Source organism: Puma concolor, chromosome C1 (assembly GCF_028749965.1).
Source record: "Puma concolor isolate L17-30 chromosome C1, mPumCon1.1.hap2, whole genome shotgun sequence".
Classification (NCBI taxonomy): Eukaryota; Metazoa; Chordata; class Mammalia; order Carnivora; family Felidae; genus Puma; species Puma concolor.
In genome coordinates, this window is record NC_141674.1 from 44,415,476 (window position 1) to 44,439,963 (window position 24,488).

General features: G+C 44.1%; 2 protein-coding genes across 4 annotated transcripts in view; both read left to right on the forward strand.

Moving 5' to 3' along the window:
* The window catches only part of MROH7 (maestro heat like repeat family member 7), a 59,450-nt gene extending 58,424 nt beyond the window's left edge, over positions 1 to 1,026 (forward strand). For all 3 annotated transcript variants that reach the window (XM_086717067.1, XM_086717069.1, XM_086717068.1), the window contains exons 23-24: positions 105 to 167; positions 702 to 1,026. In XM_086717067.1, the coding sequence (XP_086573193.1) occupies positions 105 to 167; positions 702 to 946 (308 nt within the window). In that variant the 3' untranslated portion in view covers positions 947 to 1,026. The remainder of the gene's footprint in view (positions 1 to 104; positions 168 to 701) is intronic.
* A 4,224-nt stretch (positions 1,027 to 5,250) lies between these two features.
* Positions 5,251 to 24,488, forward strand: part of TTC4 (tetratricopeptide repeat domain 4) — a 31,337-nt gene continuing 12,099 nt past the window's right edge. Inside the window, exons 1-7 of the mRNA XM_086717071.1 lie at positions 5,251 to 5,441; positions 6,059 to 6,176; positions 6,922 to 7,083; positions 12,554 to 12,631; positions 14,074 to 14,198; positions 21,629 to 21,715; positions 23,741 to 23,958. Coding sequence (XP_086573197.1) covers positions 5,325 to 5,441; positions 6,059 to 6,176; positions 6,922 to 7,083; positions 12,554 to 12,631; positions 14,074 to 14,198; positions 21,629 to 21,715; positions 23,741 to 23,958 — 905 coding nt within the window. The 5' untranslated portion in view covers positions 5,251 to 5,324. The remainder of the gene's footprint in view (positions 5,442 to 6,058; positions 6,177 to 6,921; positions 7,084 to 12,553; positions 12,632 to 14,073; positions 14,199 to 21,628; positions 21,716 to 23,740; positions 23,959 to 24,488) is intronic.

Here is a 24,488-nt window from a genome sequence, read left to right on the forward strand (position 1 = left end):
CTTTGTGGGACTCAAGGAGGGCGGGAGAGCTTCAGGAGGTCTGGTCTGAGGGCGGGGGCCCTAGTCAGGAGTTGGATGCACTCACCTCTTGGCTTACACTCAAGGGTCCCTGGTCCCCTGCATGGAGAGCATGATGACAGAAGACCGGCTGAATGAAGTTAAAGCGGGTAAGTCCTGCCCTGCGTCTTTGAGATCTCGGGGGCCAGGGAGAGAATGAGTGGGCTCGCAGTGGGTGACAGAAAACAGAAGGACTAGGTCCCAAAGCAGGGGGCATCAGCTCAGTCCAGCTGTGCTAGTCTTCATCCCTGGCGAGCAGTGTTAAGTACCACGGGGTCACCAGGACACGGAACACACAGCCCCACCCTAGGGGAGTTTACAGTCTAGGAACCCTGGCTAGAAAACAAGCCCCAAACCATTTAGTACAGAGCAAGTGGTTCAGGCTCTTCATGGGGGCGGGTTAATTTTGTAACTGGGGAAACTGATGAGGTTGGGGCAATCCAGGAAGTCTTCCTGAAGGAGGCAGATTTTAATTCAGGCTTCAAAAGGCAGGCACAGTTTGAAGGGCTGGGAGGAAGATGAAATGAAGGGATGTTAAACAAAATCCTAAGCCGAGACACGGGGGTGAGAAGGGAGGATCCGCTGTGAGACCTTTGTGGGGGACCTGGTCTTAACAAGCGGCCTTTCTCCTCCCCCTGACCCAGCTCTGGAAAACCTGAGACACGACCCAGAAGCATCAGTGTGCATCTACGCAGCCCAGGCCCAGGACCACATCCTAGCCAGCTGCTGCTGGAACTCCTGGCCGCTGCCACACGGGGACTCGTGGGTGTGCGACCCAGCCACCACGCACCGCTGGAGCCTTAGCTGCAAGAGCCTGCCCGCTTCTCACCAGCGGTGCTCCTGGATCGTGCAGGCACTGGGCTCCTGGAAGATGGCCTTGAAGCAGTGATGTGCCTGAGCCCCCGGCCCTCCCCAGAGGCGGCCGCAGCCACAGCCATGCCCACTATAAATGCCACGTGGCTTACCTCTCCCCCTGCGTGTTTCCTCCTGGAAGACGCCCCGTGCCCTGGGGCAGCCATTGCTCCATGTGGCACATTTGTGAGATGAGCGTGGCCTTCATTGCGGACTCAAAGCCATGGAAAAAGTCCACCTTGTGCCTCGATGTCCCCTCCCCCACAGAGAGGGTGGAAGAACAACAGGAGATGATGATTGGGGTGGCTTTAGGGGAAGGAAAAGGACAGACTCCCCTGCCCCATGACGTCATGCACTTCCCGGAACTCTGACCTCTGAGTCTCACCCTCCGGTCCTTGCCCAGAGATCTGCTGGCTGTCTTTCATTTGGGTAGCATTTACTGAGCACCTAACCGGGGCCAGGCCTGCTCTGGGTGCTAGAGGAGAACAAGACCCAGTCCCTGGCCTTAGTAACGCATAGTCTGATGCAGTGGTTCTCAAAAGGGGTGATTTTGACGTGCAGGGAATATCTGACAATATCTGGAGACATTTTTGTTTGTTACAACTTGCAGAAGGGGATGCTATTGTCATCTAGCGATTAGAGCCCAGAGACGCTGCTAAACATCCTACGGTGCACAGCACGGCCCCCCACAGTGAGGAACTATCCATCCCAAATGGTTACAAGTGCTGAGGTTGAGAAACTTTGGTCTAACGGAAGTATCAGGGACATGTAAAGACATCCGTGCCCAGCAGGGTGGTGCTGTGATGAAGGGGCTCATGGGAGCTTGTGAAGTTCAGGGGACGTATGTAGGCCAGCCAGGAGTAGGGGTGTCAGGGGCAAGACCCCCCACTAGAAGGCTTGGAAATAGGACCATATGGTGGGCGTGAATGGAGGAGAGCAGGGCACACGGGACTGAGGACCAGCTGCTGATATGTAGGTTCAATGGATCCTAGAGAGAGAGAGAGAGAGTGTGTGTGTGTGTGTGTGTGTGTGTGTGTGTGTAGATCAGGGCCAGGGCCAGCTTGCCATGGTGGTGGAGGCCGTGTTAAGGCAGCAGCGGGAAGGCGTGGTGGGGTGTTAAGCAGGGGAGAGATGTGGACAGATGTCGGCTTTAGAAAGCTCCTTCCTCTAGAAGATACAGGAACCCCGCAGGCATTGCTGGTGGGAGGGCACATGGGTGCAGCCATTCCAGACACAAATCCATCACTATTCATTCATATTAAGCTTATGCATGCCATGACCCGGCAGTTTCACTCATGGGCACACATCTCGGAGCTCTTCCCAGAGGTCCACAAGAAAAGATGTATGAGGAAGTCCATTGCAGCATTATTTGTGGTGCCTGGGAGAGGAAGCCGCCTGGGTATCCGTCCTCAGGGAGTGAACGGGCGCCATGGAGTCCCATGCAGCACTTAGGGGCAGTGGGGGTACGTGTAGCACCTTGGATGGGACCTAAAACCTTGTGCTGAGGGAAAGAGGATGTAAAAAAAATGTCTGCACAAAAGAAGTCACACTTTGCAAGAACACTTACAAGCTGAAAATACACATTAAAACACAGGCCGGTGGGAGGGAGGAAGGACGAGGGCTCTGAGGCCTAAAAGGGAAAAAATGATAAAAGGGAGGGGAAGAAAGCTCATTCTGTGGTGGAAGGAAAGAGGGGTGGTGAACAAAAGCACAGGCAAGGAGACTTGGCTGGCAGCTCGTGGGGAGGAATGGAAGCCTGGATGGCAGGGCAGGGTGGTGAGGGAGGACTGGACCCTGGGGACACAGAGGAAGGGGAATTGTCAGAACCCGGTGGTTGACAGAATGGAGGAAGGGGAGGGAGAGCAAGGCGCTGAGGGTGGTGCCTGCGTTTCTGGGTGGATGACCTGGGTCAATGGTGTCCCCCACACTGGTTGGTCCCTTAGGATCAGAGGCAGCTTCACAGAGACAGGAGTTGAGGCTGGATGTGGTGAGCTTGAGAGGCTTGGTGTCGTGACAGTAGAGACATCTGCCAGGTGGCTGGCTGGCTGCACAGTGGGGAGTTCGGCAGAAGGACCCGGGATGGAAGCATGTTCGGGATTCCTCGAAGACAGGGCTGAGGTGAGATTCCCCAGGGCGAGAGTGTAGAGTACATTTAAGCTGCTGCTGGGATGAGGAACCCAGGATGCTGACCACACAATCCTCTGCCAATAAATGGTAGGCCAGGGCCATCAGGATTCTGGGCCTAAGAGAGAGCAGGAAATGGGAGTGCTCCTTGTGCATAACCTCTTCCATTGCCAAGAATGCTCACAAGCATGGCCTCCTTGGAGTGTCGCGGTAGCCACATGGAGTTGTGGTGAAGGCAGGCTGGCTTCACTGCCCTCGTTCTACAGATGAGGACAGGGCTCCAAGATGAGTGGGCCTTGTGCAAGGTCACCCAAGAGAATCAATAGAAGTGTGGGTCCCAAACGTCTCCCAACTCCCGTGGCTCAGCCCTTTCTACCCAAAGACACTGCTGCTTTCATTGGCCAGAACCCAGGTCTGGGCTGGCCTTGACAAACGACAGCTGCCACATTCTGGTCTGGGTGGCTTCGAAGCACAACAGAGGCCGACAGGGGCTCAGTGATTGGCCAGTGCCCCCAAGTCATCTGGAGTCAGAAGGATCAGAGAGCGCTCGGCAAGTCACTTCCCTTTTCTGAGCCTCCCCTAACATCACCTGTAAAAGGAATTCTCACGTCACAGAGTTTTATAGGAATCAAATAAAAAAATGGAAGCCACAGGATCTGTAGGCTCTGTACCCAAGAAGGGAAAAGATAATGAGGAGGAGGGTGAGAATGGGAACCATTAGGGAGCAGGCTGGAGGATGAAGGTGGAAAAGGAGGTGCCGAATTGGAGGAGAGGAGGCACTTGGACCAGGTGTCCTGCCCGGCATGGGCGGCAGCTAGAAGGGAAAAGCCACAGGCCCGGTCCTGGAAGCCGCAGCCCTCCGGGCATCCAGCCTTAGCCCTGCTATCTCTTTCGCCTGAGTATGAGATAATGGCTAAGGCTTCCAGCTCCACTGCTGTGCCTCCAATCTCTTCTCTTCCCTAGTCTCTCACCAGCATCTCCTCTCTTAATCCAGCCTCCTCCCATCAATTCTTCACCTGGCAACCCAGGCCTTCCTAAAACAAATCTGTCCTTAGGTCTATCACTGGCTCACTATCCTCTGCCAGATAAAGGCCTGACTGCCCTCTGGCCCCCATCCACCTTGCTGGCCTTTCCTCCTGATTCGTGGCATGTACCCAGCATGCCAGGCTCTTACACACCTCCATGCCTCTCTGCACAGGGGCTCCCACTGCCTAAGATGCTCCCCTCCAGAGCCCATCCATCTGTGGAGACCTTCCTCTTCTGAATCCCCGAGGTAACACCCACTCTTCTAGGCCTCCACTGTGCAGACTTGTAATCGGCCCTGGTTTAGGTCTGCAGCCTGTCCATGTTTCCTTCCAGACCAGGCTGTGGGCTTCCTGAGGCTGTAGCACCCAATGCAGGGCCTGGGTAGCCATCTATTGGGTAACCCTGTGGCTGAAGGAAGGCACACCTCCCCTGGAGATCCTGTTTCCATCTCAGCTGGGGCGGGTAGGGAGGTGGTTGACCTCAGAAATAGGCATGTCTGATCACATAGCCCCTTTTCTCAAAACTCTCCAGAAGCTACCACCGCACGCTGAGGAAGACCCAAGTCAGAATCACTACTCATCATCCCTCTCACTTCACCTACTCACCCTACTTCTCATTCTGCACCAGCACCCCCTTCCCCCAACTCCCCTCCCTGCGGCTGGGCCCTGCCAATCCCCTCCATGGAGAGTGCTCTCCCCCGCGCCCTCACCCCCCAACAGGCCCTGGCCACTTCTGGCCTCCTCCTTTGCTTGCATGCCTGTACACCCAGTTTGAAACTTTCCCCTGATAGCTCTTGCTGGCACCTGACAACCTCTTACAAAGTATATGTTTACCGTCTGTCTCCCCGCACTAGCTGATCAGCTCCTGGAGAGCAAGGGTTTTATCTGCTTTTTATCTGCTTTCCCCACCACTGTATACCCAGCCACCACAATAGGCCTGAACACACAAGGAGCTTGGGGAACACGTGTTAACTGGCTGAACAAACGAGTTAACGGAGTGATAATGGGGCACTGCGGGGCGCTGGGTTTATCCACCATCCCAAACACTGGGGGGGCGGGGCTGCGGCCAGCTGAGGGGAGGGCGGGGCGGGGGTGGTGCCGGCCGGGAAGGGGTGGAGCCGGGCCGGCTGTGTCCTGAGTAGGGCGGAACCCGAGGCGCGCCGGCGGGCGCGGGCCCGGAGGACTGAGGGAAGAGCACCCGCGCTGCCGGAAGTGGCCGCGCGTTTTTAGCCGCTGCGACCGTGGCGCGAGAGCCGAGGGGTCGCCATGGAGCAATGGGAGCCGGACGCCGACGTTGACGCCGACGATGCCATGGACGCGTTCCTGGAAAAGTTCCAGAACGAGCCTTACAGTGGCGGCTTCCACGAGGACCAGTGGGAGGAGGTAGGCGGCCCGGGGCCCCGCACGTGTGGTGTGTGTGTGTGTGTGTGTGTGTGTGTGTATGTGTGTCGGGGGGGGGGGGGTCGTCGCGACACCTGGGGCTCCCGGGCACGGAGACGCCTCCCTCATCCCCGGGCCTGGGTGGTTTCCACTTGGGAATGATAGAAAATCGGCCTCGAGGTTTTGAGGGCCTTCTTTAGCTGTCAGTACATTTAGGCGCCAGACCCACCTGTGACTCTACCACTTACTGGCTCGGCTACTTAATGTCTCTGAGCCCGTGGCCTCGTTTGTAAAATTTCCTAAACTGTAGCCCACAGTCTCGTAGGATTGCGGCGAAGATGAAGGGATATGGTGGGTACAGTGACGGGGACGCAAGAGCGCTCAATTAGCGGTGATTACCGCGGCCCTTGTAAAAACGCGAGAACCGAAAGAATCTTTAGAGGTCGTTACCCTGCGCTATCATTTTACAGATGGGAAACTGAGGCCTGAATAGGGAGAGAGATAGCTAATCCTGATTTGCAAATCATGATGAGGAAGAAAACTCTGACGTAGAGATACGGAATTGGATCTGCTCAGTGGAAAATCTTATTCCTACAGTTCTTTCTTGTCTTAATCTCCAGGAATTTGAAAAGGTCCCCCTATTTATGAGGAAAGCGCCATCCGAAATTGATCCCAACGAAAATCCTGACTTGGCTTGCCTCCAGTCAATTATTTTTGATGAAGAACGATCTCCAGAAGGTATCTGACATGAGTCTAATATTTGTTTTGTGTCTCCGTTGGATTCAGGTAAAGAGTGAGTCAGAAAGGTTCTGATTGATAACAAGTAGTTAACCTGGTCTAACTTGTCACTATTTATTCCACGCATACCCCCCCCTTTTTTTTTAATTTTTGATACGTACTAAATGCTAGGCATTGGGAAATACAGGGGTGAGTGAGATGGCCCTCAAGGGTTATGCTCCCGTGGATGGCCAGATTGTCCTATGTGTATCTGGTAAGTGCCAACACATAGCTATATACTATGTGTTGCTGGAACACTGAAGAGGGGGAGGTAGGAATGGGCTCACAATGGATTGGAAATTTGAACTGATTTTAACGATTTTGTAGGCTCTTACTAGGGTGAGGAGGGGAATTTGCATTCCTGGGATTAAAACATAAGCAAAAACAAAAGTAGAATTTCCCCCCATTTCTTCAATAATTAAAAAAAAGTCCATTCTTCAAGAGGTAGGATAAGTATACTTTTTTTGTAAGTACCTAATAATCTACCTCATAAGATATTTGGAATTGACTGTAGCATTAAGTATGCATGACTTATGTCTCTCCATGTTGATACCCAGTTTTATAGCATTAATTTTTGAGTTTTCTTTTTCTATTGGTTTCTTGTATTTGATTTATCATATGTTACATTATTGTATGGTTTGGAATCTATTTTTAATGAACCTTTAAAAAAACAGGAAATAGTGATTATTTATTCTCTTCTTTGCAGAACAGGCCAAGACCTACAAGAATGAGGGCAATGATTACTTTAAAGAAAAAGACTATAAAAAAGCTGTGATTTCATACTCTGAAGGATTAAAGAAGAAATGCACAGACCCTGATTTGAATGCTGTCCTTTATACCAACCGGGCAGCAGCACAGTACTATCTTGGTAATTTATTCTATTATTTAGTGCTTTCTAAAGAATTAACTTATGGTAAAAGCCATTATGTTGGCTAGTGCAGAGTTTGAGAATGTCAGAAGCAGAGCTGCTTATCTCAGAAAGCTAGGCAAGTTTAACTGAACTCCAATCTTCCAGGTGGACTTGGCGAAAAGGGAAACCAGATAGATTGTGTAATTCTTACTATCTGTTTTAATTTTTTTTTAAGCTTATTCATTTTTGAGAGACAGAGAGTGAATGGGGGAGGGGCAGAGAGAGAGGGAGATACAGAATCGGAAGCAAGCTCCAGGCTCTGAGCTGTCAGCACAGAGCCCGATGTGTGTCTTGAACCCACAAGTAGTGAGATCGTGACCTGAGTTAAAGTCGGACGCTTAATCACCCAAGTGCCCCATCTTACTATCTGAACCAAACAAGTGACCTGCCTTAATAAATGAGTTGGTATGATCTGAGATTTGTTTTAGTCCAAATGCTTCTCTCTCAAAAAAAAAAAAAAAAAAAAATGTGTTTTTGTTTTTGGCCTTTTATGCTATTCTTAAGGATGCTAGAAGGATTCAAGAAATAGAGATTTTTTAAGTGACAGAACTATATAAATCAAAGGGAGAATTTTTCAAAGAGCATTCTGTGGGACCTTTGATGTGACAAATACTCTTTAGGCAAGGAAATTTGGAACTTGCTGCTGCTTTGTTGCAGATTTGCAGTTCACATTAGTATGTTCAGGATGCTGGGATGACCTACAGCAAAGAACCCTACCTTACGATTCTTATGTTTTTGTAAGCTCCTTTTCAAGTAATGCTTATTACCATGCAGGACTGTTGAGCAGATGTGACTTTGGGAAACACTGGTTATTCGGTAACATTATTGCTGGTGACTAGTCTTGGTCATGTTAGACCCATGTTTCTTATCACAGAGTTGAAAGACGACCTGGGGCCTTGGGCATTTCTGAGGGACTGGTAGAGCATAAGCCTTGCAGCCTAGCTGGGATGAGTCAGGTGGGACCATTTGAGCAGTTTCTCCCCAGTCATAGTCTGCTCCAACTGTTGTCTCCTTTAGTGTGTTTCATTATACAATCCTAAATAGTAAAAGTGGTATAGAACTTAAGAGATTATTTGGGCCAACCAACCCCTCGTTTTACATAGACCCAGAGAGGGACCCTCTGGTTGGTGTCAGAACCAGGACTGGAAACCCATTTTTCTAACTTCTGGAGGAATACGTTTTCTTCTTCAACAGACAAACTTGAGTTCTTGTTCTGTGTTAGGCATGGGCATTGCAGAGATGGGTAAGACCTGGCCTTTCCCTGAGGAGTTTCATTCATTTCCTTAGTCAGTAAATACACATAAAGCATTTACTGTGTGCTATGCATTTCACTGTGATCAATAGCTACATGTTCTTTGGGCAACTTTAAGACTATCCTGTATAGGGCCAATAAGACCAGAAGAAGCACCTTGCAAGAAGAAAACCGTGTGTGTGTATGATGCTAGAGGAGTAGAGGCTTGATAATCCCTGCTGTTCCTTAAATGATACCTCACTGGTACAGCTCACAGAGCACTTCCACATTTGTCATCTCTCTTGACCTCATAGCAACTATGTAACGTAGGTGAGCTTGACTGCTTTTTCCCTAGTCAGAGTAAGAAATTGTCGTAAAATACAGTAAATGTAGTAAAATGAATTGTGTAAGGGTACACAGTGCTAGGATTAGTATGCAGAATCAGGTTTGATTCAAAGCGCACTAAATGGAAGACCCCTTTACCCACACTTCCAGAAGTACCTGGTGCTGTCAGTTCCTTAGTCCTGAGTACTTTTAGGTTCTGCAGTACCACTCACTAGCTTTGGGGCTTTCCCTTTGCTGGCTTAGAATTCAGTTTTCTTAGGCCTGATTAGTCATTTAGCCCTTGTCCCTTTGTTTTCCGGCTTTAAAATGTGTTCTGTATTCTTACTCTTTTTGTCTCTGTGGGTTTATGGCATTTTGGGGGGAAAGGGGAAAAGTAGTGGAGGTTGAGTTAAATCCTTATCTACCTTATCTAAAGGTTCAATCTACCGCCTTTAACCAGAAGTCTTTGGATCTCTTATATATATATATTTTTTTGTGTAGTTAATATGCTGTTCTTCCAATATTGTATTCCGTTCTTTTCACTTAATTTTATAACATATAAACAGTTTTACCTGTCATTAAAATTATCTGTGAATATTATTTTAATAGCTACATAAAGCTGCATCATTTGGACACACCAGTGTTTACACTATTGGCTTCACTGTTTGCTATTATTAAATATACAGCTGCTTTTAGGTGTTTTAAAATAATGCAATAATGAACACAGTGGTAAAGTTTTCCACTAATTCTGATTCATCTTAAGGCTAAAGCAGGATTTGGCAGACTATGGCTCACATGCCACATCTGGATCCTTGGCTTCTTATGAGCTAAAAATGTTTTTTATATTTTAAAGAATTATAAAACAAGCAAAGATGAATATGTAACAGATCATATTTGGCCTAAAATATTTACTATATCTATATGGCCCTTCAGAAGAGGGTGAGAAAAATTTTGCTGACCCCTGTGCTAGAATGTTTAGAAGTGAAAATAATAGGTAAATACCAAACTGTTAAGTAAACTAGAAAGTGAAAATCTACTTCATGCCCTCCTAGTTTGGATAACCAGTGTGTGTGTGATTGCAGACCGTTTTTTTTTTTTAATACATTTATAAATACATATGTGTGTGTACATATGCCTGTATATTTAGATTGGTTAGTTTTACAAAATCATATTTGCATTTTATACATTGACATTATACACATAGAACAACCACTTAAAACTACGTGGTACAGGCATCCTATCATGTGCAGATCCTTTCTTTTTTTTTTTTTTTTTTCAACGTTTATTTATTTTGGGGACAGAGAGAGACAGAGCATGAACGGGGGAGGGGCAGAGAGAGAGGGAGACACAGAATCGGAAACAGGCTCCAGGCTCTGAGCCATCAGCCCAGAGCCCGACGCGGGGCTCGAACTCCTGGACTGCGAGATCGTGACCCGGCCGAAGTCAGACGCTTAACTGACTGCGCCACCCAGGCGCCCCATCATGTGCAGATCCTTTCACATGCAGGTCTATCTTACTCTTTTTTTTAATGGCCGCATACTATGTAATAGTATGGATTAACCATAGTTTGTTTCCCAAATTTTTATTTAAATTCTAGTTAACATATAATGTAATATGGGTTTCAAGAGTAGAATTTATTGGTTCATCGCTTACAATACCCAGTACTCAACACAAGTGCCCTCCTTAATGCCCATCACCCTTTTAGCCCATCCCCCCACTCACTTTCCCTCCAACAACCTTCAGTTTGTTCTCTATATATAGTTAAGAGTCTCTCATGGTTTGTTTCCATCTCTTTTTTTTTTTTCCCTTCCCCCATGTTCATCTGTTTTGTTTCTTAAATTCCACATGTGAATGAAATCTCATGGATTTGTCTTCCTCTGCCTGCCTTATTTCCCTTAACGTAATGCATTCTAGCTCCATCCACATTGTTGCAAATGGCATCGTTTTATTCCTTTAAAAAAAATTTTTTTTTAATGTTTATTTATTTTTGAAAGAGACAGAGCACAAGCAGGGGAGGGGCAGAGAGAGAGGGAGACAGAATCTGAAGAAGGCTCCAGGCTCTAAGCTGTCAGCACAGAGCCCGATGTGAGGGTCGAACCTACGAACCATAGGATCGTGACCTGAGCTGAAGTCGGACACTTAACCGACTGAGCCACCCAGGCGCCCCAACATTTTATTCTTTTCGATGGCTGAGTAATATCTATGTGTGTGTGTGTGTGTGTGTGTGTCTTCTTTATCCATTCATTAGTCATTGGACACTTGGGCTCTTTGCATAGTCTGGCTATTATTGATAATGCTCTTATAAACATTAGGGTGCATGTGTCCCTTCACATCTGTATTTTTGTATCCTTTGGATAAATACCAAGTAGTGCAATTGCTAGGTCGTAGGGTAGTTCTATTTTTAGCTTTTTGAGGAACCTCCATACTATTTTCCAGAGTGGCTGCACCAGTTTGCATTCCCACCAACAGTGCAAACCCTTTCTCCACATCCTCACCAATATCTGTTGTTTCCTGAGTTGTTAATTTTAGCCATTCTGACAGAGGTGACATGGTATCTCCTAGTGGTTTTGATTTGTGTTTCCCTGATGATGTGATGTTGAGCATCTTTTCATGTGTCTGTTAGCCATCTGGGTGTCTTTGGAAAAGTGTCTATTCATGTCTTCTGCCCATTTCTTAAGTGGATTATTTGTTTTTTGGCTGCTGAGTTTGATAAATTCTTTATAGAATTTTGGATACTAACCCTGTATCTGATATATTATTTGCAAATATCTTCTCCCATTCCGTAGGCTGCCTTTTAGTCTTGTTGACTGTTTCTTTCGCTTTCCAGAAACTTTTTATCTTGATGAAGTCGCAATAGTTCCTATTTGCTTTTGAGACGTATCTAGTCAGAAGTTGCCCTAGCTGAAGTCAGAGAGGTTGTTGCCTGTTTTCCCCTCTAGGATTTTGATGGTTTCCTGTCTCATATTCAGATCTTTCTTCCATTTTGAGTTTGTATGTATGGTGTGAGAAAGTGGTCCAGTTTCATTCTTCTGCATGTTGCTGTCCAGTTTTCCCAACACCGTTTGTTGAAGAGACTGTCTTTTTTCCATTGGATATTCTTTCCTGCTTTGTCAAAGATTAGTTGACCATATATTTGTGGGCATAACCATAGTTTATTTAGTCATTACCATATCGAGGATAGTTAGGGTATCACCAGCATTTCACAATTAAAAGTAATACTGCAGTTAACATGCGTTTACATTTATCCTTGCACATTTGTCCAAGTATTGTTTTTTAATGTTTTTATTTTTGAGAGGGAGCGGAGGGGCAGAGACAGAATCTCAAGCAGGCTCTGTGCTGTCAGTGAAGAGCCCAGTGTGGGGCTTAATCCCACAAACTGTGAGATCGTGACCTGAGCCAGAATCAAGAGTTGATGCACGCTTAACTGACTGAGCCACCCAGGTGCCCCTGCCCAAGTATTTTTAAGGATAAATTCCCAGAAGAATATTGTTGGGTGAGAGTATACACCCAAAGTACATGCTAATTTGCTCTCTAATTTATCCTTACACGAGTGCCCTTTTTCCATGTCTTCACCGATACGGGATATTATCTGTCTTTAATTTTTACCAGTTCCATGTTAATTTCAATTTCTTCAGTCATTGGTGATGTTGAGCATCTTTTCATGGGCTTGCTAGCCATTTAGTTGTTCTGTGAGCTTCCAGTGTTAGAAATATTGCTAAGACTCTTGATGAGCTCAACTATATTTTTTTCTAAAAACCATTGCTCTTTTTTATATTCCTCCAAGACTGTATAAGAATATGTCTCTACACACAAATTTTTGCAAATATTCTGATCTCAATCTTGTTTTCTCTTTTACTAAATGGTGACTATTAGGCAATTTTCGTTCTGCTCTCAATGATGTGACAGCTGCCAAAAAGCTAAAACCCTGCCACCTCAAAGCAATAATAAGAGGTAAGTATCATAGAACCACAGTATGATTGTCATCATGGAAAAGTTGGCACTTACTGCACCAAGAGTTGAGGAATTTTAAGCTTTAATATTAAGAGTCTGATATACTAATGAAGTCACCTTATTTTTGCATTCTTGATATTAAGTTCCTGGTTATTATCAATAGCAGCATGCCATTTTTAAAAGAATTTTCCAGAGAATAATATAACCCTTTATGGTTTAAGAATTTGTAGAGAAATTGAAACTCCTCGTTTTAAATTAATAATAAAATTAATTAAAATAAAGCAGTTCCAGAAGCTGCATTCTAATTTTTTTTCCAAATTAGCTGATTGAAAGGTGAGATTTTCAAATGCCATGTTAATTAAAAGGTAAGTTATTGGACCTTTGCTGAGAACTCTTGATGCTGAGATGTTCCCAGATTATATTTTCTTTTGTGGTCTGACCTTTCTATGTAATATTAGTGCTATATTACTTTTATATTTTACCTTTTCTTTGAGAAGCTCAAAAGTGCTTTGTAAACTTTAATTTATTCATCACATATTAATCTTCCCTATATCCCCATGGACCAACTGCTTTATCCTAAGCCAAATGCTTTATCAAAGTTCTGCCTCTTTAGATATGTGTAGTTAGGGGGTGGTAGGTAGATCCGTGTTCCTCAGCTGTAGGGAAAGAAGGTACTGTTCAAAGATTAGCAAGTAAATTCACTCTAGTCCTGTGGAATTGGCTCCAAGCTGGAGTCTAATCCTTGACTGAATTCAGTTTTACCTCAGCATGTGACCATGGCGAGACATCCACTCTTAGTATCAGTTTGCCTATCTCTGGAAGATGAGGTTAGATTCTGTGGACATCGAAGCCCTCACAGTTCTGATATTTTGAAATTCTGTGGAAAGTCTAAAGGGGCTAACTGGAGAAGAACAAACATGGCGAGAGGAGAGGCAGCTGCCTTTGGGCACTGTTTTAGGAGAGATCATTGTCTTTGGTCTTGCCACTGCTTTGATGAATGGCTAATGTCAATTCTGCTTTCTGTCTCCGTTTAAAATATCATCTGAGATGGGCTTTACTCTGATTTGCAGATGAGGAACCTGAAGCTCGGAGGTGCTCAGTACTTTGTCTAATGTCTAGTTGGTAAATGACAGAGCCCGATTTCTAGCCCATATCTGTCTGATTCCAAAGTCTGTGCTCTTTGCCATTAAGCTGTAGCTTTCCCTACTTTAAAAGCCCTTAATACCAGGAATGCTTACAGGAGTTTTGAGCTGAATGGGCCCTAGAGATCTTTCTGATCTAAGATACACAAAGTATTCTTCCTTGTCTGGAGAATGCAGTACAAGGGGCTTTAATCATGTTTTCCCTTCAGAATGCTGGCTGGTGGAGGTGGGGGTTCTTGTTTAAGGAGGCCTCTTTCCATGCATATTGTCCACGTATATTAAGGGTTCTGGGTTCTACAGGTGCCTTATGCCATTTGGAACTGAAAAATTTTGCTGAGGCTGTGAACTGGTGTGATGAAGGGTTGCAGATAGATGCCAGAGAGAAGAAGCTTCTGGAAATGAGGGCTAAAGCAGACAAACTGAAGGTAGGTGGCAGAATCAGTAGCCAGTTGGCATTTGTTACTTTGCATTAATTATTTAGTATTTCCCAGATTGTATCTTTTGGGTTGTTGTAAACTTTTTCTTATTTTTTTTTTTAAATGTTTATATTTTTTTTGAGAGAGAGAGAGTGTATGCGCTTGCAAGTGTGCATGAGCAGGGGAGATGTAGAGAGAGAGGGAGAGAGAGAATCCCAAGCAGTCTCCTTGCTGTCAGTGCAGAGCCCAACATGGGTCTTGAACTCCTGAACTTCAAGATCATGACCTGAGCTGAAATCAAGAGTTGGATGCTTAACTGACTGAGCCACCCAGGTACCTCAACTTTTCTTCTTGAAAAACAAAACCCAGGGTGCCTGGGTGGCTCAGTCGGCTAAGCATCCGACTTTGGCTCAGGTCATGAGCTCCTGGTTTGTGAGTTCGAGCCCCACATGGGGCTCTGTACTGAGAGTTCAGAGCCTGGAGCCTGCTTCAGATTCTGTGTCTCCCTCTCTCTGCCTCTCCGCTTGCGCTCTGTCTCTCTGTCAAAAATAAATAAACATATAAAAACAAAAACAAAAACCAAACCCAGAACTATTCCCTATCTTTGGAACTCTGGAGAACACAAATAAGTTTATTGTTTATAGTTATAATGTGTTTATAGTTATAATGTGACAGAGGCAAGCAAGAATATATAGTATATAGAGTAGTAGTATCTCACTCTGCCCTGGGTGAGAGCAGGGCAGCAATGGGGATGGCAGAGAAGACTGGCTGAAAGAGGTGATGCTTCTGTCTAATCTCTTGAAGATTGAGCAAAAGTTTACTCAGCTGGAGGGTGGGGTGTGGGGAGTGGAGGGCATTCCAGACAAGAGAGAGCATAACTATGGGCAAGTTCTTGATATTTCTGAAACTCCATCCCCTCTTTGAAAATTGTGGACATAACATATGCCTCAGGTTTTTATGAGGGTTGAATGAGAATATGTGTGTGTTAGTACATTCTAGACTTATAAGGAGTTGATAAGTTTGTGGCTATTATGATTTGAATAAATAAGAAATGGCATAAGACTGCCATAATGTAGTCTGCACACTGGGTAAAGCTCTTGAAAGAGCTTTTGTTGAACATTAAACAAAACCTTAAGCTTCTGCCAGCGTTGTATAACTCCCAGCTTTAAGACACCTATAACTTGCTGATGAAATGCTATTTCTGGCACATAGTAGCAACAGTGATGATAAAACAGTAATACTGGCAGAATACCATCAGTATGAAAAATAACGTCCAGCATCTAGATAGCATTTACTGGCTGTATCTTCCAGGTGCTATTTAAATATTTTTACTTAAATGAATTCATTTAAACCACACAACAACCCTACAAGGTAGGAACTATTCTGATTCACCTTTCAGGAGTAGGTAGCTAAAGCATAGAGATTAGGAACCTGCCTAAGTCACGTAGCTGTGGTGAAGCTGGGCGTCAGAGTCAGGCAGTCTGGGTCTAGAGTCCACGTGCTTAGTCCCTGTGCGTCACTGCCTCGCATGTCTATTAATACAAAGCCGGAACTGGACTTCAAGTCTCCTGATTATTGTTCTAGGTCTGTCTGCACTGCTTATACTATGGAGGGGGAATTCTCAGTGCTATGGGAGCCTTCAGCTGGCCCTACAAAGGGGTAGGTTTTAGTCAAAGGTCATTCTGGACATATAAAATGATAGAAAAAGTAGATATCTGTTGACTCACATGGCTCAGTGACAGAATTCTGAACCTAGGTAACTGAGAGAATGTCTCGCAGGCTACTGTGTAAGGCCATAGCCAAGCTAATCCACAAAAAAACCCATAGTTGACCTAAATGAAAGCTGTAGGTTCTGTAGCACAGGCACAGTTAAAGGAAGATTTCAGGGCTCCAAAGCCTGATATTGGGTATAGGTAACACTGCTTGCTGAGTATCAGGATTATTCTATATCTGAGTATAAACTAATTCTGGATTCCTATGTGCTTGGTGTGTGTACGCAACAGACCTCATATGGTGATGGTAAAATCAGACAAAACAGCCATCAATACCATCTGGTATTTATTACCAGAAATAAAGTATGGAATTTTTTAAATGATAAAAGCTTATCAAGAACATTTAACAGTTCTAAATATGTATGTAAAGTAAGAAGAGCACTTCAAGATGCATGAAGCAAAAAAATTGATAAACGAGACAAATCTACAAATAGGTGTAGATGTCAACATCACTCAGTAGTTGATAGAACAAGTAGATAAATTGGCAGAGAGAAGTGACATCAGCAAAAATGGCCAAATAAAGACCTGCTAAAATTCTTTACTTGATAAAAATGTATGGAAAACTGGCAAAATGGTCCGTCAACTTTTTCAGAACTCTGAAATGAGCCAAAGGCTTGCAGCAATCAGGGAGTGTTTATTCAGGAAAAGTGTCTGAACCTCCAATAAGCAGAGCAAGCTTTGTGACATTTTTACTTACCCTGTTCCCATCTCCTATTCCCTATTTCCATTTCCCTACTACCACAGTAGCCTTGAAAGAATCATGGTGAAAATGAGCAGCTTGGCAGCCACCAGAGGAGGCAGATAGGATTAGAGCCCTTTCAAAGCCCCGTTCCTAGAGAATTGTCATTATTTGACCATCTGGGTGGTTTCCAAGAAGACCCCACTCACCAGGCTGATTTAATTTAACTCATCTTCGAGCTATCCCAGTATGAAAAGCTTTTGGGGGTGGGGGAGCTGGGTGGGAAGAAGGGGTGTGTCAGAAATAATTAGAAGGAATTAGTTAAGATTGCCACTGCCTGAGATAGTGCATAACAGGGCAAACAGTAGGCTTACCAGAATACTTAAAAGGAAAAGCTGGGAAATGAGATTCTGCAGGGGCTTTGAAAAGCTCCAACATATTCCTGAAGATCTACAAGGTCACATGTGTGTCCAGGGCTATGCATGTGCTCAGGAAAGATCTAAGAAGGCCCTTAGCTTTTACCTCTGGCTGACTTGGAGGCTCTGTGAAAGCTGTAAGGGAAGGCTAAGGGTGCATTGTAAACAGTGGGTGAGTGTTGAAGGTGTGCCACAATATGCACAGAGAGCCCTCCAGCAAAGAGTGGGAGACTTTTTGCCTTCAGGCGTTTAGGGAAATCTGTCCAATCATTAGCTGACCACTAAACTAACTATTCAGGGACTTTCATGTCACATAAAACAGAATACACGCTTTATAGAATTAGTTCAGGAAAGTAATTAAAACAATAGGAGAAGCAATATCAAAAACTGGAGGGGAAAGAGAGAGGAGAATGCAATTTCCAGAGTTGCCATATTGTATTATTTTAAATGTCTGGTTTTCAATACAAAATTACAAGACATGCAAAGAAATAAGAAAGTATGATCCATACACAGGAAAAAAATCAATAGAAAATGTCCCTGAGGAAGCCCAGACATGAGACTTATAAAGACTTTAAACCAGCTCTTTCCAGTATGTTCTAGAACAAAAGAAAGAACTAAAGAATTAAAAAAAAAAAAAATGAGAACAATGTCTTACCAAATACAGACTATCAATAAATTATAAAAAAGAATCAAATAGAAATTCTGTAGTTGAAAAGTATAACTGAAATGAAAAGTTCACTAAAGGGCTTAACAGCAGAACTGTGAAGATAGGTCAGTTGTGATCACCCAGCGTGAGGAACAGAAAGAAGAATAAAGAAACATGAAGAGAGACTGAGCGGCGTGTTGGATGCCATCAAGTATATCATCATAGACGTGGGAGTCCCAGGACAGGAGAACGTAAAAGAGACAAAAGAATACTTGAAGAGATAAAGCCAAAACTTCCCAGATTTGATAAAAAGCAGTTATCTACCCTTCTAAGAAGCTTAACAAACTCCAAGTAGGATCAACTTAAAGAAATCTGTACCTGGACATATCATAATCAAACTGTTGAAAATCAAACACAAGAATGTTAAAAGCATCAAGGGAGAAGTGACTCTTCACGTATAAGAGAGCCTCAATAAAAGTAACAGCTGATTTCTCATCAGAAGCCACGGAAGCCAAAGGGTTCCATGGATTGTCATTCAAAGTGCTGAAAGAAAGACTGTCAACTAAGAACTCTATATCCAGCAAACCTATGCTTCAAAAAAGAAGAAACACTCTTGATTTACAAATGATACAATCTTATATATAAAAAATCCTAAGGAATCCACTAAAAATCTATTGGAACTAATAAATTAGTTTAGCAAGCTGTTGGTGAACATTCCAAATATGAAATTAAGAAAACAATTCCATCTATAATAGCATCAGAAAGAATAAAATATTTAGGAATAAATAAAGTAGCATAAAACTTATAATCCGAAAATATAAAACATTGTTTAAAGAAATTAAATATAAGAAAATAGGAAGACATTCATAAATCAGATCTTTTCTTTTTTTAATTTTTTTGTTTATTTTTGAGAGAGAAGAGTGTGAGAGTGGGAGGGACAGAGAGAGAGGGAGACACAGAACCCGAAGCAGGCTCCAGGCTCTGAGCTGTAGGCACAGAGCCTGATGTGGGGCTCAAACTCAACTAACCGTGAGATCATGACCTGAGCGGCAGTCAGATGCTTAACCGACTGAGACACCCAGGCGCCCCTGAATCATCTTAATATTGTTAAGACGACAGTGCTCCCCAAATTGGTGTATAGATTCAACCCAGTGTGTATCAAATTTCTAACTGGCTGCTTTGCAGAATATTGACAGACTGATTCTGATATTCATCTGTAAATTCGAGGTACCCAGAATAGCCAAAAACAATCCTAAAAAGCATTAAGTTAGAGCACTGACACTTCCCAATTTCAAATCTTACTAAAATTTCAAATCTTACTACTGTAGTAATCAAGACATTGTGGTACTGGCAGAAGGACAGACCTATAGGTGTAACAGAATTGAGAGCTCAGAAGTAAACCCTCACATTCATGGACAGTTAATGTTCATCAAGGGTACCTAAACTATTCAATGGGGAAGGAACAAGGGTACCTAAACTATTCAATGGGGAAGGAAAGAACATTGTCAATAAACGATGCTGGAACAACTGTATATCCCCATGCAAAGCATGAATTTGGACTCCTACCTCATTTCGTATGCAACATGGATCAAAGACCTAAATGGAAGAGCAAAGCTACAAAACTCTTTTTTTTTTTTTTTTTTTTTTTTTTTTTTAGAGAGGGCATGGGGAAGGGATGGGAGGTGGGGGACAGGGAGGTGGGAGAGAATCTCAAGGAGGCTTGGAGCTGTCAGCACTGAGCCTGATGTGGGGCTCAGTCTCATGAACTGAGAGATCACAACCTAGCTGAAATCAGGAGTCAGACACTTAACCAACTGAGCCACCCAGGCACCCCAAAGCTATAGAACTCTTAAAATATTGGCATTAATCTTCATGACCTTGGATTAGGCAATGGTTTCTTAGATATGACACAAAAAGCACAAGAAACAACAAAATAGATAAACTGGACATCATCAAAGGTAAAAACTATTGTGCTTCAGAGGCTACCATTGAGAAAGTGAAAAGACAGCCCACAGAATGGGAGAATATTTGTAAATCATGTATCTGTTAAGGGTTGTTTTTTTTTTTTTTTTAAGTTTTATCTGTTTTATTTTTGAGAGAGAGAGAGAGCGAGCAGGGGAAGGGCAGAGAAAGAGGGGGAGAGAGAGAATCCCAAGCAGCCTCCACACTGTCAGCACAGAGTCCGATGTGGTCTCAAACTTATGAACCATGAGATCATGACCTGAGCTGAAATGAAGATTTGGATCCTTAACCAACTGAGTTACCCAAGCGCCTCCTGTTAAGGGACATTATCTGGAATATATAAGGAACTCTTAACATCTCAACAATTAAAAGACAATCCAACTTTTTAAATGGGCAAAGGATCTGAACAGACATTTCTCCAAAGAGGGTACGTAATGGCCAAAAAGCATATGAAAGATGTTTAACATTGTTAATCATTAGGCAAATGTAAATCAAAACCACAATGAGATTCTATTTCACACTGGGATGGTTATCATTTTTTAATTAGTTAATCAATTTTGAGAGAGAGCACAAATGGGAGAAGGGAAGAGGGAGAGAGGGAGAGAATTCCAAGCAGGCTCCACACTGTAAGTGTGGAGCCCAGTGTGAGACTCAAACTCATGAACTACAAGATCATGACCTGAGCTGAAGTCAGACACTTAACTGACTGAGCCACCCAGGTACCCCTGGTTATGATTTTTTTAAAATTTTTTTTTTAACTTTTTTATTTATTTTTGAGACGGAGAGAGAGACAGAGCGTGAACGGGGAGGGGCAGAGAGAGAGGGAGACACAGAATCCGAAGCAGGCTCCAGGCTCTGAGCGGTCAACACAGAGCCCGACGCAGGTCTCGAACTCACGGACCATGAGATCGTGACCTGAGCTGAAGTCGGATGCTCAACCGACTGAGCCACCTAGGCGCCCCATGATTTTTTTTTTAAGGAAAATAAATGTTGAGAAGTATGAGAAGAAACTGAAACCTTTGTGTGTTGCTGGTGAGAATGTAAAATGACAGCCATTATGGAAAACCGCTTGGCAGTTCCTCAGAAAATTAACCACAAAATTAACATATGAACCAGCATTTGTATTACTAGGCATATACCCAAAGAATTTGAAACAAATATTAAAATAAATACTTGTACATGTGCCACAATACTCCATTGTATTCCTGTAAATCAGAGTAAAAACAACAGGGGACAGAGTCTACATCATCCTTAATCATTCTCTGATGTGGACCAGACACTGTGATTGGGTGTAGCTCAACTGTAAAGGCACTGAATTGGACATAGTTTTTAGTGGTATCAGTGGGGTGGGGTACTCTGGATAGTGTAACCAAACTTCCTAACAGCAGAAAGGAGTTTTGCAGCTCTGTTGGCAGACTGGATTGGAGAAGGAATGGACAAGAGTTACCAGCCATTGTTAGCCTTTGTGGGGCTTTTGTGGGGAGGCTGAGGTATGGTTGGTACTATATTTTAGGTCAGAGGTCAGCAAACTAGCCAAATCCAGCCTTTGGCCTGTTCTTATACATTCTGTGAACTAAGGATGTTTTCACATTTTTAAAGAATTCTAAGCACCCAGACATGTGCTTTTAAAGTTTAATTAATTAGCTAATTAATTAATTTAGAGAGGGAGAGAGAATCCTAAGCAGGCTCCACACTATCAGTGCAGAGCCCAGTGTGGCGCTCGAACTCATGAACTGTGAGATATGACCTGAGCTGAAATCCAGGAGTCAGATGCTTAACTGAGCCAGCCAGGCACCCCAGATGTGTGCTTGTGAAATGTTTATTGAACTGAATCAGGCCGCTGGTATTGCTTGACACAGGAGCCTGGGTTGGATACATACCAAAGATCATAATTAAGAAGCAGGCTGGGGTAATGGAAGAGGAAGCAAGTTCCCTAAGATGATGGATCTCAATTTCATTTTTAGAGAACTGAACAGAGGGATATAAGAAAAGCAAAGATGAAAGAAAAGAAGGAGCAGAATCACAATAAGGCTTTACTCCAGGCCGTCAAGGTGAGTGCTCAAACGTCAGGCCCGTATGGTCTTGCTAAATCCACTGATCCTCAAGCTTATTGGGAACCTTTCTTGGGATGCTTTACCTGAATTCGTTCATTTTCTTTCTGCTTTGGTGAAGCAGTGTGGTGAAGGGACTCTGGAGTCCCATCCCCCGAGGTCAGTCAGCTCTCCTGCTTGTGTACATGTGTTGATCTCAGGTAATCTATACTGAATAGTTGCTATGGGTTAAGCAGTATTTAATCTTCACAGTAGCCTTTTGAGATAGATCTTCCATCTGCTGCTTTGCTAGATGATGATCTTGTCTCAGAGGTGAAGAAACCTTGCACAGCTGATGTGTATCAGAGCCAGGTCCTTGCTCTGAGCCATTGCATCCTGAGAGAGTCTGAATTTTTAGGAAGCTGCTCCTTTATAACAAAAAGATTTGACCCTGTCCTTTCTTCCCTGCATTTTAAATGGATGTAGTCTGAGCCAAACCATGTTTTCACCTGGATACCTAGCAAGGCACCTGTAGAGGTTTGGCTTGCTTGGTCTTCACAAGGGAGAGGATACCCACCATGAGATTGTGGAGTAGGCCCTTGGTTTCATTTTTTGTTGAGTTAAATTATGCACCATTAAAGTTACTTACTTGGGGTGCCTGGGTGGCTCAGTCTGTTGAGCGTCCAACTTCGGCTCAGGTCATGATCTCGTGGTTCGTGAGTTTGAGCCCCACGTCGGGCTCTGTGCTGACAGCTCAGAGCCTGGAGCCTGCTTCGAATTCTGTGTCTCCCTCTCTCTCTGCCCCTCCCCTACTCATGCTCTGTCTCTCTCTGTCTCTCAAAAATAAATAAATGTTAAAAAAAAAGTAAAGTTACTTACTGACTTTGAGACCCTCATACTAAGATGCACTCCACTAGTCCCTCCCCCACAACAAGCAATCTGCTAATACCTGTTAACAGAATGTAATACTCTAGATTCTCCAGCTAATCATCCATAGTGAGGGATGTGGTCATATTCTAAAATAAAATGTAGAATATTGCAATGCCCAGACATTTGTATACAGACCTGATTTCGACTCTCTCCTTTAGTCTGACCCTGCATCTTAAGCTTCAGTGTTCATAAGAATTGCTCTAACAGTTGTATACACAGAACCATATTTTACCAATGGTTTAAAACTGGGGTCAGCAGACTGCAGCCAGTGGATCACATCCCTGCCTATTTGTTTATGTGTCACATATGGCTGTTTTCACACTACAGTGGCAGAGTTGAGTAGTTAATTTCAACAGAGACCATTTGGCTCAGAAAGCCTAAAATATTTCTGTCTGATCCTTTAAGGAAAAGTTTGCCAACCCCTGATGTAGGAGATACTAAAAGTAACTTGGATCGCATGTAACGTTCCCTGCGTGTGCTAGCCTCCACACACATACATAAAGAGGCAACTCTTCTGTTCAGACCTTTGATTTATCTTTATTTCCACGAGACAGCCAAGATTAAGTCAGTGTGCATTATTTTTAGTATTCTATGTCCTAGCTAAACCAACACACTTACCATTTTTGTATATGCCCGCTCTTGATCTTTTCTGTGCCTTTACATATGCTGTTCCTTGGGGTGGAATGACCTATCCTCCCCGCAGCCCCTGCCCAACTTCTCTGCCTTTCATAGTCATTGCTCAGGACCCAGCATACCCCAGTCATCTCCAGCCCCCAGGCTAAATTAATTATTGATGGTCTGCATTTCTGCAACTCCACTTCTTACCTTATATTGTACTTATTTCCATAGCTCTGTGCCCACTAGACCACGAGCAGGGTCTTGAGGGCAGGAACCATATCTAGCTTGTCTCTGTGACACAGGGTCCAGCATGTGGCCCAGCACCTGGTCAAGGTGAGTTCTCCCTGCTGTGCCAAGCCTCAGGGGTAATGAAGATGAATCCTGTGTAGAGCTGGCCCTCAGGAAGCTCACAGTTTGATGGTTTCCCTGTTATTGAAATGGTCTTGGATCCTTCCACACGATAAGGTTTGTGTGTGTGTTTTTATGTTTTTAATCCAGGCTAGGAACATCAAGCTAGTCTCTGAAGCTGCCAGTGAGGATGAAGATTCAGACTCAGAAGATCTAGGTGAGCTTTCCCTGGATCGGCTCAGCTCGGAGAACCGCTATGGAGCCAGGCTGAGTGTAGATGAGCAGGGCAGGTTAAGCTGGCCCGTGCTCTTTCTGTACCCAGAGCACACCCAGTCGGACTTCATCGCTGCTTTTCATGAGGACTCCAGGTATTTACTTGCCCAAGAGCCCTTTGTTCTTGCTTGCATGCTCTTTCCCTGCTGTCTCGGCAGAGGAAATTTTTGGTTGAGGAGGTCCGAGTATAGTTTAGAGGGTTAACAGTCTGGTTTGTCATAATCTCTCTATCCTGGAGCTCATTTCTCCCTTCACTAACTATAACTAGCTTTGTAGTGACAGACACAGGTCGCACTGTTGTCTGGACTGGGCTAACAAGCAGAGCACCACAGTAGAGTTTGCCAAGCCCTAATACATATCTCTGGTGAGATAGGAAGTCATTGTAGATAGTATATGCATGGTAACTGAAGTGTGTATTAGGAAAAATATAACTAGCAGTTTTAACATGTGATTTCATAGGGTTAATGCTTAGAATGCAGCTAAATGTAAGGTATGTTGTTAACCCTGAGTTAGTTTAAAGAAAATTACTGTCATCTAATAGGATAAGTGAAGGCTGCCTGGGTGGCTTAGTTGGTTAAGTGGCCAACTCTTGATTTCGGCTCAGATCATAATCTTACGGTTGGTT